Raw genomic sequence first — 21683 nt, forward strand, 5'->3', positions numbered from 1 at the left:
GACGTTAAGGCTTCTCATTTCTCTAGGTTAAATGTTTGTTACTTCCTGTTCACCTGCTGTTTTCCATAATACTGTCAGCATCTCTTATTAGCTGTTGTCTTCTGTCTTAATTCTTTTTGTCCTTAAGGGTTTATACTTTCTTAATTTCTTAATTGTCATTTTAGTAGGACTTGGAGAGGAAGTTTAAAGATAAACACTTGTTCAGACCATTATTTTCAAAAATCTGAATTTTCTTTTAAAATTTTTTAACGTTTATTTATTTTTGAGAGAGACAGAGTGCAAGCAGGGGAGGGACAGAGAGACGGGAGACACATAATCTGAAGCAGGCTCCAGGCTCTGAGCTGTCAGCACAGAGCCGGATGCGGGGCTCGAACCTACGAACTGTGAGATCATGACCTGAGCCAAAGTCAGATGCTTAACTGACTGAGCCACCCAGGTGCCCCTCAAAAATCTGAATTTTTAAAAAATGCCCTAAATGAGTGGTAACCTATCAAGAATGGAATGAATGAATCACTGGTGTAGCTGACAGTGACAGTGGAGAACTGAGGTGTTTTTCCCCTTTTTCTCTTTCTAAATGTAAGACCTACATCCTCCTGCATTTCCTCCTTTTTATTCTTGGAATACTCCCTTTGTGCTGTGGCCTGCAGGCCAAAGGAAGCTTACCGTAGTCATGCAGTGCTTAACGTTTATACATATGTCCATTAGCATATTTCTAACAATGTCTGTGATCATATTAGCTATTTAAAGATGGCCCTGAAATATTCAAGAACTTGTTCAAACAGCTTGTGAACTGTATGGGAAAATGCATTTTTTCATGGCAACATTTATTTGGTTACTTTTTCTTAATCCATGATTCACAGAACAAACCCTAAATGATAACATAACTAAGCAGATTTGAGTAGTTAAGATACTACCTAGGTCATCTAGATAAATAATTAGGATAAATACTTGTCTCTTGATGGTGATTTTGGTTGTGGTTCTCATTAGATGCCTGTGGACTCTACAGTGATTCAAATATTGTAAGATACCCTTGAGTTTACAATAAATGACTCTCCTCCAGATTTTAGTAAGATAATTATAAGGTGTCTTGAAATTAGTGTTTATCAACTCAACCAATCCAAAAGGAACATTTCTACAAAAGAGTTAATACTAGGTTTTTATGCCAGAAAGTTCAAATGGTGCAAGCTTAATAACTGAAAGTTCCTCATTAAGAAATGAATTATTTAACATCAGAGTATAAAATAGAACAGTTGTTTTAGAAACTTCAAGGAATGCAGTGAGGGAGTTATTTTTAATGTTAAAATACTGCTGGACTTGGAGTTACTGCCAGGAAGAAAAGTAATTTCAGGCCACAAGCTTCAAAACAGGCAGAAACCTCCAGTGTATCGAACACACTTTCTGGAGTAGGCCCAGAAACACTGGTCTGTGAACAGTTGTCTTTGTATTTGTGGGGTCTGAACTGGCAGTTAAACGGAACAAATAATAACGGAATTTAAAAGCCTGGTAAGATTTATAGTTGATCCGCGTTAGAGGAGGAATATTTATGGTTTCGGTCACTTACCCATGAAGTATGGGAATTATTTCATAAAAGCAGTACTGCCTGTGTTTTTTGCATGTTACTGTAGTATTCTGAATTGTACTTTTTTCCTTCTGGGATGTTGGTTGGGTTGGGAGATTAAAAAAAAATAGGTGGCTAAAGTTTTATTCTCCTTTTTGCCTGCCTTTAGCTATGGACACACATGTCTGATTTACTCAATTTTGCATACTTGGATGTTTCTCTGTAAAGAGTTAGGCAAACGTCCATTTGTTCCAGTACTTATGTATCATATGTGTCCATTTAATATCTAGTAAGATTTTCCCTTCAAAAATGATCCTCAGGAAATGATTGGTGTTCTAATCAATCCTTATAGTTTTTCAGAATATGGAACGTTCTCAATTATTTTTGAAAAATAATAGTATTTATTGGTGAAGCTACATTAAACTTAACCTCAAGATGCTAGTTTCTTACTTTCATAGAAAGAATTGAAAAATTAGCTAGAAAAAAAAGAACACAGATTTAATGGTTATTCATGAGGTATATAAGACGCCATTATAAATAAGCTTTTAAAATATCACTTAAAGGAATACTGTGTTTATGTTATAGAACTCACAGATAAACACTTCTAGGAACGTGTAAGGAGTGAATGGGTACTTTGGGCCTGGGATGAAATTTCCAGTGGCGGCATCATACACAGGTTCAAGAACGACTGTGTCCTAGACAGTCTTGATAGCTAGTTTAGGGTAAGTCCTCCAGCTTTGTTCTTCAGGATTGCCTGGGCTATTGTAGGTCCTTTATTATTTTTTTAATGATTATTTATTTTTGAGAGAGAGAGACAGCAAGCAGTGGAAGGGCAGAGAGAGAGGGAGACAAAGAATCCCAAGCTGCCTCTGTGCTGTCAGCAAAGCAGGGGAAGGGCAGAGAGAGGCTGACAGAATCCCAAGCTGGCTCCAAGCCATCAGTGCAGAGTCTAGTGCAGGGCTCGAACCCAGACACTACAGGATCATGACCTGAACCAAAATCAAGATTCAGGTGCTCAACTGACTGAGCCATCCAGGTGTCGCTATAGGTCCTTTAGCCATATAAATTTTAGAATCAGCTTGTCAATTTCCACAAATAAGTAAATAAAACCTCCTGATACTTTGATTGCATTGAATCTGTAAATCAGTTTGGGGAGAATTGACAATTTGATATTATCATGTCTCCTAATTTATGACTAGCTTGATTTAAGTCTTAATAAATGTTTTAAGTGTTTTAATAGTTTTCAGTGATGAGGTTTTGCATATTCTTTCTTTAGATATATTCCTAGTTGCTGGATCTTTGTGTATGTATATAATTGTAAATGGTATTTTTAATTTTTTATTTTCTAACTTTTTTCTGCTACTACCATGTGGGCATACTACATTGACCTCTATTCAGCAAACTTGCCAAACTGACTTATTAATTCTAACTATAGATTCTTCTGGATTTTCTGTGTACACCATCAGTTATCAAAATTGGAAATAATGTCAGTTTCTACTTCTTCCTTTGCTGTTATTACACCTTTTATTTCATGTCTTCCCTGATGTACTAGCTGAGACCTTCAGGAGGATGTTGAATAGATATAGTGGTAATACCCAAAGTAGGCAGGAAAAAAAAAACGTGAAGAAATTACCAGCCTTATATAACCTTTGTTTTGTGCCCTCAGGCGACCACTCTTCACCTAATTGATGATAAAATCTCATTTGTACAGGATTCTCAGTAGCTGTCTAGTTTGATTCAATTCATATCCCTACACAACATTCCCCGATAAACACTGTGCCTTGCCTATTTGATTCTGTTAGCTGATGCATCTTTATGAACTTGGCTATTTCCCAGTCCCCAAGAAAATAGAAGCTATAAGTTGGGGGGAGAAAAAGCTGAGTGGTTGGGTGGTATGAGTCATAAGCAGTAGGATTTGATGTCCGTGAAAACATGCCTGTCCTCCCATTATAGATTCCCTGAGGACCCTGCTGACCACAGGTCAGACTCTGACAATTTCTGTAGTTCGGTTTGGATCTCTGTTTGACTGGGTTGTATTTTGACACATATTGTTTCTCTGGTACCTTTGCCTTGGGTACGATAGTAAAATCGACCTAATATTAAGTGGAAGAAGGTAGACATAATATGCTTAATTTTTTGGTATGTCCCTTCCAGACAACTTCACAGTTAAAAATGCGTCAAGATAAAATATTTGAATTTCACGGCACCAGTTCTCCTCATCCGTTAACTTTAATTCTCCCAGTGCACCCACGACTGACTGGGGGAGGACAGGTACCCTGCTGCATTAGCACATCTGCTTAGTATTGCCAGGAGCCAGTGGGTCAGAGGCCGTGGGAAGAACCATGTGCTGAGGGAGTTTGGATGCCTGCTCCTTGCTTATTGTGCTTTTGCCACTGTACATGCCATTCATTCTCTAGGCTAGCTCTTCTCCTAGCCTTTCTCGGGTCCATTTCCGGGAGGAATCCTCTTCTGTTGGGCCACCTTCAGTGTTCTTTGTTGTGGCTTCCTGCCATTGACTTCTCAGGCCCTGAGTATCCTTTATGATAGTTATTTTAAGTGTGGCTCCTTTGTAACCAAAACAGGAAGCTGTTCCTGCAAGAGAATCAAGTGTTTTGATTCTTTCAGCTGTTTTTTTTTTTTTTTTAATCAGTCCTCTGTAAATCTGAATCCTACCAATTCTCTCGTCACTCGTCTGCTGTCATGAATGTCATGAATACATTTCTTGTATCAGTGGAGAATACTGTAATTGAAGTAGTACAATGGAGAAAACATTGTAATGTTTTTAGGAAGTGACCTCTGAGCTTTATGTAACTTTTTGGTAAGTTCTTTTGTCTTTGACTTCTTGGAGCAGTCTTGTACTTGTTGCAAGAACTGTCCCTATCTTTTGGATTTTACATTAGTTATCTAGTCCTGTGTAACAAATTACACCAAAATTTAGTAGATTAAAACATTTAACAAACATTTATCATCTCACAGTATCTGTGGGTCAGGAATCCAGGAACAGCTTAAACTTTGCTGGGGGAGTTATGGCTCAAGACCTCCCATGAGGTTAGACTCAAGCTGTCAGCCAACTTGAAGGCTTAACTCAGGGAAGATGTGCTTCCACCGTCACCTCCATGGTGGTTAGCAGATTTCAGTTCCTTGCTGACTATTGGCCAGATCTTCAGTCTGTCACCATATAAGGCTCTCCCTACTCTCACGACATGGCCACTGGCTTTCCCCCATAAGAGTGATATGTGAAAGGGAAAGACAGAGAGAGTCTAGAAAAGAAGCTATAATCTGATGTAGTCATCACTTCTCCCACATTCTGTTGGTCACACAGACCAACTCTGGTACAATGAGAGACGGCACCACACAGGCATGTGAAACCTAGGAAGTGGGGATTGCTGGGGGTCATCTTGAAGACTAGCTCTCACAGATTCTTTTTTTTCTTTATTTTAAAGAAGGCTTTTATACATCTCATGTCTGTTAATACAGCCCCCATTTCTGAGAGTTGAGATAGTTTGTTCAGAGTTCTAAAGAAAACCTGTGGTTTGGTTGTTAATAGAGAGTGGGAATTTCTGTGCTGCAGAAACAGTTAAGAGTAGCTGTGTTACTCTGCTAGGTGGGCCTTTGGGGGAGAAGAGCTTAATAAGACTCGCAGGCAAATGAGTGGTTCTTTAGCAACAATTGAAACAGCCTGTTTTGTCAGCTTTCAGTGTGGATTTTGTTGATGTTCTTATTTGTTTTCTTTGGGGACATAAAAACATTGTTAGCTGTTTTTAGTGAAGCAAGGATAATTGAGTAGTTTGCTGTCACTTGGTTCCAGTCACATGTAAACGTCCTCAAATGTCTGAACCTGAATCCCGTATCTTCTTTTCTGGCTGGTGTTAGAACAAAAAAGAGAGAATAGTTTGGGTGTGTGCCTCTGAACCTGAAAACTGTACACCAGACGCTTTGGCTGTTTATTTTAGATTGTTATAATACTGAGAAGTCAGATTTTTCATTTCTGAGGAGATGCCTGTGTCTGATGGGTAAGAGGTCTTTGAGCACCTTGTAACAGGTCCCAGTTTTAGTATTTATGGACACTGGATTTAAATTGGCCCTACCTTTTCCTAATCCTGAAGTTACACAACTTTGAATATTTCTTCTTATTACAGAATTTACCAATTTAAACAGCTATAGCAATTTAGCAGCCATCACAGTCTAAGAAACTTCTCTGTCAGAAGGATTTTTCCAAGCCAACAGTGAAGTCTGTGCCATTGAATCATGGCACATGCCATGCCGTTGATCATGATCCATGCATCATACTTGAGCTGATTTCTTATCTGAGATCCAGGTCACATAAACAGGGCTTAGAAGTTTTAATTCAGCTTTGCATTTCAGTATGTAAAGCCTTTCTTCACCTGTTCTTGCTTATCTTTCCTTTGATTGTGTTAGGGCTCAGGACAAATAAAATTTTTTAATAGTCAAAGGAACTAAGGTTAACTGTGGAGGAAGATGGACTAAAGAGAGAGTATTAGTCCCAAGGCACCTGGCTTGCTGGTTCTAAAGCTTTGGAGATTTGTAGGGTTCTGTTACAGCTAACTGGGTTTTACAAACCAAGATTACAAAAAAAAAAAAAAAAGAAAAAGAAAAATGAAATCTAGAGAATAAGAGTTTGTATGCTTAATACTTTGCATTTGTAGGGATATTAGGCAGCATGTTGTGTCCCAACATGTAAAATCAAGTGATATTTTAATGCTGAAATGAAAATATCATGTTGGCATGTAGTGCCAGTGTCATGATGATATATTAATATTTTTTTGACATTTACGCTAATTTATTCATTGTTCCCTCATCAATATTGGCCTGGTTTAAGAAAGATTTGTTTGCCTATGTAGACTGGAAGGAAGTGGCAATGAAGGAAAAACCCTACTTACGTATGATAGGAGACAAAATATTTGTTATTTAAACTCTATTTTGGGACAGGAAAATCAAATATTGTCAACAAATTAAAAAGCCATTGTTTCATTTAATGAATCATATAGGAAGATGTCATGGCCTTTAAGTGTCATTGTCTCATGTGATCAAAACCACCCTTTTAAGTTGCAAGATATTAATAACAATAGCATTTTTTTTTTAATATTACACATGGCCTCTGCATTTTAACTGATAATCTAAAGTTTCCCAAGACTATTTTTTGAATCTCTAATACAGGAAATGAGATTTATTCATGCACAAAACCTTCTTGGAGACATTGGTCCGTGCTTCTTTGTCTGGTACAAAGTTAAGACCCTGTGTCTTGGACCCTTGTATAGTATCTCATTCAGTCAGTGATTCAGCTAGCATTTACTGTATGCCAGGTTCTAGATTGGTTCCTGGGAAGCAGATGAAGGAAAACTCCTCTAATGAATATATTTAATCCATTGGAGGAAGTAGATATATAAAAAATAATTTTTAGATGTGAGATGTTTCAAGCATTGTGCCAGTGTTTAAAGTGCTAATAGGGGCGGTGCCTGGGCGGCTCAGTCGATTAAGCATCTGACACTGGCTCAGGTCATGATATCGCAGTTCATGAGTTTGATACCCACGTTGGGCTCTGTGCTGATAGCTCAGAGCCTAGAGTCTGCTTCAGAATCTATGACTCCCTCTCTCTCTGCCCCTCACCCACTCATGCTCTGTCTCTCAAAAATAAATAAGTGTTAAAAAAAAGTTTTTAAAAAAGTGCTATGAGGCACTGAATTGATCATTGAAAGCTTTGTTACAGATATTGTAGCTTTTTGAAATTGCTTTTAGTAAGTTGAGACAAAATGGTCGTTTGCTCACATCTCAGAATTAATTGGAATGGATAAATAGATGGGAAAATATGTTTTCCAGATATTCTATTTTAATATTCTTTGTTTTCATGAACAGATAACTACTTCTAAAATTGAGAAATGGTTCACAATCATAATTTCCATCAATATCTCAGTATTTACTATGTAGAAATGTTTAGTAGGTGAATTTGAAAGAAAATGTATTTGGTCATGTTAAGGTTGTGATCATCATCCCCAAAGTAATGAATTAAATACTGGCAGAAAGGACGTTAAAGATTTTGTTGCTAGCATAAGGGTTTTTCTGGGCATTTGAACCACGGATTTCTCCATTAGAACTAATTCCTTTAAAAAAAAAAAAAAAAAAAAAAGATTGAAAATATGCAGGCACAAATGCCTTGGCAGCCCCAGTCAGTAACTTGAATCTCAGTTGCATTTAGCACACTTCCTCTGGCTGGGAGCATGGTTTTCTGGAAAAGATTAACCTGAAACTGACAGCACAAATTATACAGTTAGAAATATTCAGGTTTTTCTGATTTGTTTTTAAGATACTTTGTTTTCCCCTTTCTGCCTTCCCAAGAGAAAGCTCTCAGAAGCATTGTGTCCATGGTCAGTTTAGCTATGAGGCACATACTTGTACTGTCTTGTAAGAAATGACAAAGCCGGTTATAATCTCAGCATCTCATCTCACTTTTTAAAGCAGACTCAGTTAAAAAAACAAAACAAAACTTAGTTGTTTTTATAACTGCAACCATACAAATCTTTCTCTTTAGGCCTAAATGCAGTCTGGATCCATATATACATACCCATACTAAAGAGTTGAGATATAAACAGTATTCCCCTTCATTGGTCCGTGGGCAACCTGTCTGCTAACTAGCTGTTGACACACCTAGTAACACACCTCCTGCACCCATGCACACAAATAACAGTTCAAATGAATTTCATTTTGCTCCTGCTTCAGAATTCAGGAGCCCAGCATGATTGTAATAATATTATTACATAATTAATCTTCACTAATTAAAAATGTTTATGTTTACCCCAGAAAGTCAGCATTAAGAACAGTAATCTTTTGGCAGATCAAAGTAATCATTGTTTTGGTGATTTGTCATTCGTCCAGAGATTTTACAAAGATTTATTTCAACAGGCATAACTAAAGAGCTGTATTGTGTAAGGCACTGTGATGAGTTGGTGTGGCAAGATTAGAGCTCATCTAGGCTGACTCTCCTTCTGCAGATAAAGAACATAGGGCCCAGTTTCTTAGACAAGGTTTTGCTCCATAACTGTCAAATTATGGTCTGGGTGCTGTTCACTCCCTTCAGCCTAAAAGGTGTTCCAGAATAGTGGGAACTACAATGAGAAAGGTGATTTGGGGGGTACCTGGGTGGCTTAGTCGGTTAAGCGTCCAACTTCAGCTCAGGTCATGATCTCACAGTTTGTTAGTTTGAGCCCTACGTCAGGCTCTGTGCTGACAGCTCAGAGCCTGGAGTCGGCTTCAAATTCTGTGTCTCACTCTCTCTCTGCCCCTCCCCCACTTGTGCTCTGCCTCTCTCTCTCAAAAAATAAATACATGTAAAAAAAAAAATTTTTTTTAAGTGGTTTGGCATCTATTGTGGTTGATCTTGAACACAACTTCTAGAAGTTAGGAATTTGCTTAATTTGTGATGTAGGCCAGTAAAGATGAGGAAATGTGGAAGTGATGTAATCACAGCAATGATTTAGAAAGATTCATTTGCAAGTAGTGAAGAACATGAATACAGGCATACATTGGAGATATTGAGGGCTTAGGTCCAGAACACCACATAAAGTGAATCAAGTGAATTTTTTTGGTTTCCCAGTACTTATAAAAGTTATATTTACACTATCCTGTAGTCTGTTAAGTATGCATTATGTCAAAAAAAATAATATACATACCTTAATTTAAAAATATTTTATTACTAAAAATGTTAATCATCATCCGAGCTTTCAGTGAATCTTAATCATAATTTTTGCTGGTGAAAGATCTTACCTCGATGATGATGGCTGCTGACTGTTCAGGGTGGTGGCTGCTGAAGGTTTGGGGTAGCTGTGGCAATTTCTTAAGACAGCAATGAAATTTGCCACATTGACTGTTCCTTTCACTAATGATTTCTCTGCAGCATGTGGTGCTGTTTGGTAGCATTTACCCACAGTAGAACTTCTTTCAAAATTGGGAGCCTGTCCTCTCAAACCCTGCTGCTGCTTTATCAACTAAATTCATGTAATATTCTGAATCCTCTGTTGTCATTCAAGAATCTTCACCACATCTTCATCAGGAGTAGATTCCATTTGAAGAAACTCCTTTCTTTGCTCATCCTTAAGAAGCAACTTCTCATCCCTTAAAGTTTTATCATGAGATTGCACCAATTCAGTCCCATTTCTAGGCTCCACTTCTAATTCTAGTTCTCTTACCCTTTACACATCTGCAGATACTTCCTCTAATGAAATCTTGAACCCCTCAAAGTCACTTGTGAGGATTGGAATCAACTTCTTCCAAACTCCTATACATGTTGATATTTTGACCTCTTCCCATGAATCACAAATGTTCTTAATACCATCCATAATGGATTTTCAGTTTTTCCAGATTTTCAGTTTACTTTTCTCAGATCCATCAGAGGAATCACTATCTATGGCAGCTATAATCTCACAAAAATGTATTTCTTAAATAAGACTCAGAAATCAAAATTATTCCTTGATCCATGAGCTGCAGAATGAATATTGTTTTAGCATACATGAGAACAACATTAATCTCCTACATCTTCATCAGAGGTCTTGTGTGACCAGGTGCATTGTCAATGAGCAGCAGTATTTGGAGAGGAATCTTTTTTTTCTGAGCAGTGGATCTTAACAGGGGCCTTAATATGTTCAGTAAGCCATGTTGTAAATAGATGTGCTGTCATCCAGGCTTTGTGGTTCTATTTGTAGAACACAGTCAAAGTAGATTTAGCATAATTCTTAAGGGCCCTAGGATTTTTGGAGTGGTAGCTGAGCATTGACTTCAACTTAAAGTTACCAGCTGCAGAGAGTCATCTGTCCTTTGAAGCTCTGAAGGTATGGACTTTTCCTCTCTAGCAGTAAAAGTCCTAGATGGCATCTTCTTCCAATAGAAAGCTGTTTCATCTGCATTGAAAATCTGTTTTTACTGTAGCCATCTTCATTAATTATCTTAGTTAGATCTTCTGGATAACCGGCTATAGCTTCTCCATCAGCACTGCTGCTTCTCCTTTTACTGTTATGTTATAAAGATGGCTTTGTTCCTTAAACCTCATGAACCAACTTCTCCCTGCTTCAGACTTTTCTTCTGAAGCTTCCTCCCCTCTCTCAGCCTGCACAGAATTAAAGAGACTTAGAGCCTTGGCTCTGGGGGAATGTGCGCTTAAGGGAATTGTGTGCCTGGTTTGATCTTCTCTCCAGACCACTCAAACGTTCTCCATATCAGCAGTAAGGCTGTTTAACTTTCTTATCATTCATGTGTTCCCTGGAGTATCACTTTAAATTTCCTTCAGGAACTGTTCCTTGGCATTTACAACTTGGCTGTTTGGCCAAGAGGGCCGACTTTCAGCCTTTCTTGGCTTTAGACATGCCTCCCTCACTAAGCCTAATCATTGTTACCTTTTGACTTAAAGTGTATGTGTGTCTCTTCCTTTCACTTGAACACTTAGAGGCCATTGTAAGGTTATTGATTAGCTTAATTTCAGTATTGCTGTGTCTCAGGGAACAGGAAGGTCCAAGGAGAGGGAGAAAGATGGGAATGGCTGTCAGTAGAGCAGTCAGAACACACATAACATTTACCGATTAAATTTGCCCTCTTATATGGATGTGATTTGTGGTGCCTCAAAACAATTACAATAGTAACAGCAAAGATCACTGATCACAGACCACCATATAATAATGATGAAAAAGTTTAAAATGCTGTGAGAATTGCTGAAAGGTGGCACAGAGACAAAGTGCTCAAATGCTTTAGGGAAAATGGTGCTAACAGACTTGCTCTAGGCAGGGTTTACAGGCCAGTAAGTGTCAGAGTCAAGATTCTAACCTAGGCTAAACTTAGTGGCTACACTGTGCTTTCATTATTCCTATATATTCTATGTCCATTGTCCCTATAACAACTATTTGAAGTGTAGATACGATTTCTCTCATTTCAGATGGGGAAGTGGAAGCTTAAGATGATAAGGGAAATGAACAATCTGAACAGGAAATTAAGAAAGCAGTTCTGTTTACGGTAGCAAATGGAAATGAAAACTACGATGAAATATCACCTCACACCTGTCAGAATGACTGAAATCAAAAACACAGAAGCAACAGTGTTGGCAAGGATGTGGATGGAGAAAAAGGAACCCTCTTGCACTGTTGGTGGGAATGCAAGCTGCTATAGAGGAAAATAGTATGAAAGTTCCTCAAAAAGTTAAAAATAGAACTACCCTACAATCCAGTAATTGCACTATTGGGTATTTACCCAGAAAATACAAAAACAGTAATTCAAAGGGGTACATGTACCCCTTTGTTTATTGCAGCATTATTTACAGTAGCCAAACTATGAAAGCAGCCCAAATGTCCATTGATTCATGATTGGATACAGATGTTGCGGTGTATACGCGCGTGCGCACGCACACACACACACACACACAGTGGAGTATTATTCGGCCATAAAAAGAATGAGATTTTGTGATTTACAACAACATGTTTGCTAGGTGAAATAAGAGAAAGATAAATACCATATGATTTCACTCATAGGCAGAATTTAAGAAATAAAACAAGCAAAGGAAGAAAACAAAAGACAAACCAAGAAACAGACTTTTAACTATAGAGAACAAACTGTTGGTTGTACTAGAGGGGAGGTATGGGCAGAGATGGGAGAAATAGGGGATGGGTATTAAAGATTATACTTACCTGATGAGAAAAAACAAAATGAAAAAGCAAATTCCATTTACAATGGCATCTAATAGAATTAAACGCTTAAGAATAAATCTCATCAAGGAGGTAAAAGATACCAAACATTGCTGGAAAGAAATTTTAAAAGGCCTAAGTAAATGGAAGTATGGATAGAAAGACTTAACATTGTTAAGATCTACCGTTTCAATGCCGTCTACAGATTCAGTACAGTCTCTTCTGGAACTTCAAGTCTTTTTCAGAGAAATGGGAAAATCGATCTTCAGTTCATTAGGAATTGCCGTGGGCCCCAGCTACCCAAAGCAATCTTGAAAAAGATCAAAATGGAGGACTCACACCTCCTGACTTTGAATCTTCTATTAAGCCACATTAATTAAGACAGTATGGTACTGGCATAAGGACAGACATATAGATCAGTAGAATAGAATAGAGAGCACAGAAATAAAGGCTCACATATATGGTCAATTGATTTTTATCAGGGATACCGAGACCATTCAATAAGGAAAGTCTTTTTAACAAATAGTGCTGGGAAAATGATATCCACAAGCAAAAGAATGAAGTTGGGCCCTTACAAAACAAATACATAAATACAAAATTAATACAAAATTAAAATAAATATGGAAATTAACTAAAATTTGATCGATGACCTAAATTTAAGAGCTTAAGTTATAAAACTCTTAAATGAAACATTGGGGAAAATCTTCATGACATTAGATTTTGCAGTGATATGGATAGGACACTAAAAGACACAATAAAATAAAAAAAGAAAACGGAAGAAAATATTTGCAAATCATATATCTGATTACGGATTGATATCCAGAAATGTATAAAGAACTCCTACAACTTTAACCAACAAAAGCAACCCAATTCAAAAATGACCAAAGGACTTGAATAGACATTTCAAAGAAGATAGGCAGATGGCCAATAAGCACATGGAAAGATGTTCAACATCACTAGTCAGTAGATCAGTGCAGATGAAAACCATAATGAAATACTGCTTCCTGCCTATAAGAAAAAAAAGGAAAATAAAAAGCATTGGTAAAGATGTGGAGAAATTAGAACCTTCATGCATTGTTGGAAGGAGCATAAAATGGTGTAGTTGCTGTGGAAAACCGTTCATCAGTCCCTCAAAAAGTTAAACATGGAACCACCATATATCCCAGAAATTCCACTTCTAGGTGTATATCCAAAAGGGTGTGGTACACAGGGACTCAGACAGATACCAGTGTTCTTGGCAGCATTATTCACAATAGCCAAAAGACGCAAACAACTCAGTTGTCCATCAGCAGATGACTGGATAAGCAAAATGTGGTGGATACATACAGTGGGAAAAAAGGATGAAAATTTGATGCTACAACATAACTAGGCCTGGAAAACCTTGTGCTAAATGAAATAAGCCAGACACAGAATGGCAGATATTCTATGATTCCATGTAATGAGCTACCTACGATAGGCACATTCATAGAGACAGAAAAGTAGAATAGAAGGGAGGGAGAATGGGGAGATATTATTTAATGGCCACAGAGTTTATACAGAGATGATGAAGTAGTTTTGGGTATACATGGTGGTGACGGTTATATCAGCATTGCAAATGTATTTAGTTCCACTGAATTGTATACTTGTGGATGGTTAAAATCCATATTATGTGATACACATTTTACCATAATAAAAAGTTTTGAAAAGGTTAAGGGAATTTCCCAAAGTCCTAGAGCTTACCAGGTGGAAAGACCTGGACCACAAACCCAGGCTTTCTTGACTCCAAGGCGTCTTGGAGGTAAGGAAAGTGGGTTGTACCTCTACTGTATATTTCCAAGGATCTACCCAAAGGGAAGAATACTGAAAATGGGATGTTTCATGTTTTTGTACCTAAAGCGATTTGGTGTATCTGTATATCTGTCTGAGGCCCTAAGATCTTTTTAATCGAAAAATATTAGCTACTCAAAATGGGTAAGAGTTGTCTGCTGGGAAGATCTGTTACTCTTTTCTTAATAACAAAATCATCACTATCATATAAATATAAAATGATGCATCAAAAGATTTTCATTAACTTATTAATTAGACATGTTACAGTTGGTTCAGTGGAGATCCAGAAAGTACACACGTATGTACATAGGCAGTCAGGAATGCTGAAATGTGCAAAACTAGCGCCTTGAGAAAGGACGAGGATCCACTGTACCTGTACATGACAAAGTTCACTTCCGTTTCTATGGACGAGCATCATTTGCATTACTTTCTGGTTACTATAGCATACAGAATTGAAAAATAGCTTAAAAGCAGTAAAACACAGACCAGCTGGAAGAATACACTGGACAGGATACACAGCAATCTCTTTCCACTAATTTCCAAGTCTTTCATAAGTTGTTGTTTTTTTTTTCTTTTATGAAACTCATAAAAGAGAATCCTTGTCTGTAATACCACTTAGGTTGATTATTTCCAGTTAGGAAAAAAAAAATCTAATCTCTAAATTTACCACCAGGTTGCCTTGTTTTGTCAAGGAGCTCTTGAACTTTAGGTGGTTTTTCTAGACTGGACCAAAAAGGTGACCTTGGCCAGGAGCCAGGAATCCTGGTACTGTCTGTGATTTGCTATGCACTTAAGGTCTCAGTTTCCTTGAGTATAAAATGGAGAGCTGAGCCAGATCTTTGACTTTCTGCCTGGCCTTTGAAATTTTATATATCATGGTTTTATCCTATGCTTCTTGAATTCCTGATTCTTCCTGAATTCTGCTAATCTTCAGAGTGAGACCCACACATTTTCAGGAAACTATTTCCCATGGACATTGTATTAATATGACAGAAACAGGTAATATTCATTTCTTTGAAGAAGTAACCCTGTGTTTTGGGTCCTGGGGATTCTGCTACATGCCATTCTTCCCTCCTCCAACCCTACCCCACCAGCATTAAAAACCCACTCTTTGTGAAAATGAACACTTCTTCCATAATCGAGATGAAACGGTTCCTACTATCACTATGCCAGAAAATGTAGCTTTTGAACTCATGAGCTGGCACTTGAGATTGTAGTACATACTTGAAGTTAAGCAGGATATAGAGAATAAGTGATAACTAAAATGTTCTGTCTGCAATAGAGATGATTGTAGAAAACCTACGGCTGTCTGTGGTTTGTTCGATTTTCATTTCCCCCACATTCTGGGGAACTGTTGATGTTAGTAGCCTGTTTTGTGTTCCTGGTCTCTGCTACTTTCCATTGGTTGGATCACCTTTCAAGAGACACTATTTGCCACAAGATTTATTCAGAAAATAAGAAACTTTTTTTTTTTTAACACAAAGCTACTGGTGTTTCCAGAGGTATGATAGCCCTCTACTCTTCCTCCTTACCTCCCCTCTTAATGTCTTCCTCTCTCCTTCCTTCCCACAGTGATTCTTGGGCTCTTGGGCCTGCTTTCATTGAAGTCATGCTCCTCTGAGAGAGGAAAAGTGGGTGGAAAGAAACACTCAATCGTGTCCCAGGGACAGCTGCTCAGGAAAGCCTAATCCTTTCTCATGAGACATTTGTAGCTATAGAATATCCTTTCCTAATAACCGTGTGACATCAACTCCAGAGCCCGGCTTAGCCCCCACTGCACTCTTGCTTTGCCAGCAGCCATCACCACAGCACATGTCTGTTTGTTGTACTGCACGGGGGCCGCTGTTGAGCAGAGCGAGTGCATTTCCCGCCATGCCCCAGAGTGCTCCTCCCTTATCTCTTGCCTTCATGCTGTGAAACTCTTGGTTATTCCCTGACCATCCTGGCTGTGTCCTAAATTAGACTGTTAAAACAGGCTGATAACATGGATGAAAGAAGAGCTTGGAGACATCTCTCAGCAGAGTAGATCAACAAGAAGAACTTCAGGTCCCTCCCACTTTTAGAACAACTTTATTTAGTAATAGTCATATATGTTATAGCACAGAGAAGAATCTTGAGTTTTGATATCTTTTTCTTTTTTCTTACATATGTTAAATTTATGTGATTCCCAGCTGTCCTGTGACTGTGGTCAAAGCCCTATCTCTGGGGCCCTGGGTGGAATTAGGTTGCATTTTGTCTTCTGCTAACAAAAGTGGCTGGAGTAAGACCTGCGAGTCTTAGCAGAGTCTGTGTAAAATATTTCTCCCAACTATATAATTCACTTCCTCCCATTTATACATATTTGGCTTTAAACATTGCTATATTCTCCCAGCGACTCTGTGAGGGTTACTATAATTATTAGGGTTTTACAGATTAGAGAAACCAGATACAAAGAGGTAAAGTAACGTTTTTCAAGGCCAACTAGGAAGTCAGAGCCAGGATTGGAGATTTTTATTGACCATTTCATCATGTAATCTTAATCTCATAACTCAGGGAATAAGTTTAACATTTTGGACTGAATCATGTCATTTGTTCTCATGTATATTATTTTATTTTATTTTTTAGTGTTTATTTTTGAGAGAGAGAGACAGAGACAGCGTGAGCAGGGGGAAGGCAGAGAGAGAGGTAGACACAGAATCCAAAGCAGGCTCCAGGCTCTGAGCTGTCAGGACATAACCTGACATGGGGCTCAAACCCACGAACCATGAGATCATGACCTGAGCCGAAGTCAGATGCTTAACTTACTGAGCCACGCTGGTGCCCCAATTTTTTTATTTTAATGTTTATTTTTGAGAGAGTGAGTGAGTGAGCAGGGGACGGCAGAGAGAGAGATACAGAATCTGAAGTAGGCTCCAGGCTCTGAACTGTCAGCACAGAGCCTGACAGGTATATTTATATTATGTTACATTGGTAAAAAATTGTGCCTTGTGAAAGTGGATACCCTCCTCTTTCCTCAAATTGACATTGTTTCAAAACAATTTTCTCATGTTACTTAAAAACACTTGGGATACAATTTTAATGACTGTATAGTATTTTATTGGATAGATGTTCCACAGTTTACTTAACCTATGTTCCCAATTTGAGTATTTATATTGGATCTAATTATAGCCAGTGCTGCCACAGGTAGGTTTGTTGTCTAAACTGTTGCCTACACAACACTTGTCTGCACCTCTGATTATGACCTTAAGGATAGGTTTCTGCAAAATTGGACCACTAGGTCTGAGAGTAGGGATGTCTGGGAGGCTTTCAGTGTATTGATAAATGGCTTTTCTGAAAGATTGAATCACTTTTTATATTTCCATAAGCTCGGTGTTTGGGAAGACCTCTTCACTTTCTTTAACACTGATCTTTGTCATTTTTTAAACTTCTATGCTCATTAATTTGGTAGCCAGCAAATGGTATCTTGCTTTTATAATTTACATTTCTTTGCTGCTTGGCGAAACCGTCCTCTTTCATGTGACTGTTGGCCATTTGTTAGGAAGCGCTCATGGGACAGGGCACGCAACAGAGGTTAAACTTTTTTTTATTGTTGCTGTTTGCCTTGCCTTAAAAAGCCCACCTTGCTTGGGGCAAGGCTGGTAGTGAACTGTTGGGACCCTGCCACAGTCTTCTCTTGGTACTAATCCCCCTGGCGGGAGCAGGGAAGGGGACATGACACTAGAGCTGAGTGCTTGAAAGCTCATGCATAGGACACAGGGCTTTCATCTATAACCCAGGCTTCATGCCTTCAATGGCGTCTTTGTTGAGATGATGTTTTGCCTGTTTGTTTTAATGAGGAATAGAAGTGTGAGTTCTCTGAATTTTCAGTAGTTCCTTACTCTCACTTTGCAGTACATGTAGATCCTAGTGGATGACTCTTAAAATCCAGTGCTGGCCTATCATTCCTGATTAGCCAGTACCATCTTTTTGGTTTGAGTTTTAGTTCTCTAGGCTTGCGTTCTAATGGCGGAGCATTTTCAAGCACAGATTAGTTCTAAGTGTATTGAATGCTTCATAACACAGTTGCTGTTCCTAAAGCCTGAAATAAATTGTCATCTTTTATCTTACGAGGCCTAGTTGTGTTAGAAATATCTCTCCCCATCGCCACTCCCTCCATGCTCCAAGCCCTGAGTTCACTACCCCACTTGGAAAGGGATTGGATGTCCTGAAGCATTGGTTACGTAATTGTGGATTGGCTTTCACCCATCCAGTATGACTTCCTCTTGTGATCGTGAATTCCAGGCTGGCAGCAGTAATTAGATCTCAGGAAAGCCCATCCAGCGGCACACCAGGCAAAAGGGCCTCGCAGCCTCTTTCTGTCGGCTGAAGTTTCAGAACCCTTCATTTTTAGGGTACAGCAGTAACCTTACACAGGTGACGCTTTTCTTTCTGTGCATTAATTTTAAGCAGCAACACCTGCTTTCTGTGCTGCTTTGAGATCTAATGGAGCTCATCTGGCCATTGGAGTACCTTCCCGCCCTCGTCACTGATACTGCTCAGACAGGCTGCACACGGAGCAGCAGGCAGAAAACCTCCCATTTCCACAAGCTGCTGAGTAACCCAGTGATCACTGCAGTTAGTGAGACAGAAAAGTGCTGTGAGAAGTTGTGAAGACCAGGGAAGACTTCCTAGAATCCAAACTTTGAAAGATGAAATGACATTATGAAGAAATGACTATAAGAATAGATGTAACTCCAGACTTGGTGTAAGGTACAACACGTGCGCTTCACTTTGTGATCTACAGAGGATTTTCTCCTAAATTCTGTAGAGATAGGTAGCTCAAGGTTTAATGCTGGGCCTACGGTCTGACAGCCAGCAAGTGGCAGAAAAGCTGAGCTCTTGTCTGCTTTCTGTCCTGTATCTCTCGTGACTCAGTCTTGAAGAGGAGCCCTCGTAGGGCCCTGCAGAAGAGCAGACCGAGAGAGCCATTCACCGTGAAGGTCATAGCAAGGTTGTTCTGCACGGGACTCATTTAGGAACATCCTAGGATGTCTCCAGTTATCATTAGAGTCTAAAATTAGGGTCTAATATTGTTAAACATACTCAGGAATCACTTTTGGAAGGAAAGGAGACAGTTCTTTTAACTTCATGAGATATGAGAGTGGAAGAATCATAACAAAAATAAAATAGACAGTGGTGACTTTATAATGACTGTTTGTTGTGTGTTACTACATACAGTAATCATTTCCAGAAAGATGCCTTAAAACATTTCATGAGATAGTACAAGAACTGGAAGAATTATGTATGGCAAAGCTAAAAGAAAAGCAAAACTAGAAATGAGGATGAATACAGTCAAATATTATATACACTTTTTTAATGTTTTATTTATTTTTGAGAGAGAGGGAGAGAGTGCCGGCTGGGAGGGGCAGAGAGGCGAGTGGACAGAGGATCCAAAGCCGGCTCCACACTGACAGCAGCAAGCCCAATGCGGGGTTCAAACTCCAGAGCTGTGAGATCATGACCTGAGCCGAAGTTGGACACTTAACCAACTGATCTACCCAGGCACCCCTCATACATTTTTTAAACATCTATTCATTTTAGGTTTCTGGCTACAGACTTAAGTAACATTTTTCTTCCCTCAAACTGGAATTACAGAGACCAGTAGAAAGTGGTCTGATAGGTCAGTTGGCTCTTGCTCCTTGTTTGTCTAGGCTCACACCAAAATGAGTCTGTACTCTGACAAGTTGTTAGCAACCAAGGCTCTTAGGCAGGTAAAGGAAATAGTCCTTCATTATAGGGATTTCAGACCAGACTTCATATTTTCTTACCCTAGCACTGCCATGATGTTTGTTTTATTGGAAAATGATAATCTTGGAGTTGAACTATGTGTTTACAAAAAGAAGCATTGCTTATACTGGGATCTGTCATTTCCAAGTTCATGCTGCCTATCAGGAAATGGGACACCTGATGGAACTCCTCTGAAGAGGGAATTGGAAACTTTGTGTCCCATTGATCTAACGAAATTATACAAAATAATCTATTGCATTTGGCCTTTCAGTGTCTGTTTTCTAAAGTTGAACAGAGCCAGGCATTGTTCCTGGCTTAAGAATATAATGGTTAAAAAGAAGACAGGCGGGGTTGTGCCCTCCTGGAGCTTACATGGAGTGCGAGGGGTAGAGGACAAACAGGTTTGAATAAATGAACAAGACAGCACATTACATCACCTTCAAGGGGCTCTTGAAAGACTGATTCTCTGCCTGAGTTCTACAGATCACAAGGTGAATTTTTGTGCCTGAATAAATACATAAAGGTGACTGATCTGTTAAAGTCTACTTTGCTTCTGTTTGATACATACTGCTAATGAATTTGCAAAGCTGCCAATCTCTGAGAATTTCTAAATACATTTTTCTCTCTTAGGTTGTAAAGAACACATCTTAGAAGATGCAAAACCTGAATCTATCAATGACACTACGGACTTAGCCCTACCACCCGAAATGCCGATTTTGATTGATTTCCATGCTCTGAAAGACATCCTTGGGCCCCCAATGTATGAAATGGAGGTGATCATTCTCATTTCCTTTGTTGATACCCACCAATTTATTCTGATAGTTGCTTCATGGATTGGGAGAGAGGTAGAACCGGGTGGTTTGGGAGGCTGAATTTTGTCCACAGATTGGAAACTTATTTTCTCTATGGTAGTGAATTTTAGTGCTTTATGTGATAATAAGGCTTTTTTAGAGAGCCAGGGACCTTGTCCATATGCTCTTCTGGAAACTCGATCTGAGCTCATTCTCTGCCCTCTAGTTCCATTTTATGAACAGTGTCTGACTTTCCTCCTTAGAAATTCTATATTCCTATTAATTCCTAATTAAGGATTTTTTTGTGTGTGCTATCAAAGGCTTGGGAGACAAAGGTAGGCAAACAGACTAGTACAGAATATCTGAAAACATGAGCCTAGCGTTAGCTTCAGACCCAGATGGTATCTTTGTCCAGACCCAGATGGTATCTTTCAAATATCTGTCATTTCATTGTTAATAAGTTTTAAGTTTCTTTTAGGTCAGAGCCACGAGCCCTATTTCCATCTTTCTTCCTAACTGTCCCTCACAGCGGAGTGTCCAGTCAGAAAGGCCTGAGCCCTAAGACTGAGTTGAGGCAGCTGGATGGAGAGGTATTGAATCTATGCCTACTGAGGGATTTTAATACATTTCAGAGGATTCTTATGTGAGCTTAATTTATGGGTCAGTTACTAGAAAAGAATTTTATTATACTACTGAACATAGCATCTTTCTTCAGAAGCTTTACCATCACCTCCTCCTTTCAGTTTAAGGAAAAACAAGATTTTCAGGAGAATAAATCTGATAAATTATGCAGAAGATAATCTCTTCATCTGATTTTTAAAATCACGAGTAGATAAGGTTTTCCTCAAGTCTTAAAACTGAGGAAAGGAAAAATAGTCCCCAAACCCATCTTGTTTATCTGTTTAAACTCTGAGCTGCATTAAAGCTAATGAGCCTCTCTGTAAAACTCTGTTACAAGAATAGAAATTTGTACTCTCAATAGTAAATCTGGTCTTGAACAGTTGAATCAGAGGCAAATTGGGTATTTGAATTCTTCAGTTATCATGGATTTAAATTTTGAAATGTTTTAAGAAATGGAGCAAAACTTTCTTTGGTGGAGAAAGTGAA

The 21683-nt window shown here is 38.7% G+C and overlaps 1 protein-coding gene across 1 annotated transcript in view; it reads left to right on the forward strand.

Annotated features, from left to right (window-relative positions):
- LONP2 (lon peptidase 2, peroxisomal) overlaps nt 1–21683 on the forward strand; it is a 102362-nt gene that overhangs the window by 67541 nt on the left and 13138 nt on the right. The window contains exon 12 of the mRNA XM_060650823.3: nt 20416–20558. Coding sequence (XP_060506806.1) covers nt 20416–20558 — 143 coding nt within the window. The remainder of the gene's footprint in view (nt 1–20415; nt 20559–21683) is intronic.

This window comes from Panthera onca, chromosome E2 (assembly GCF_046562875.1).
Source record: "Panthera onca isolate mPanOnc1 chromosome E2, mPanOnc1 haplotype 2, whole genome shotgun sequence".
Lineage (NCBI taxonomy): Eukaryota > Metazoa > Chordata > Mammalia > Carnivora > Felidae > Panthera > Panthera onca.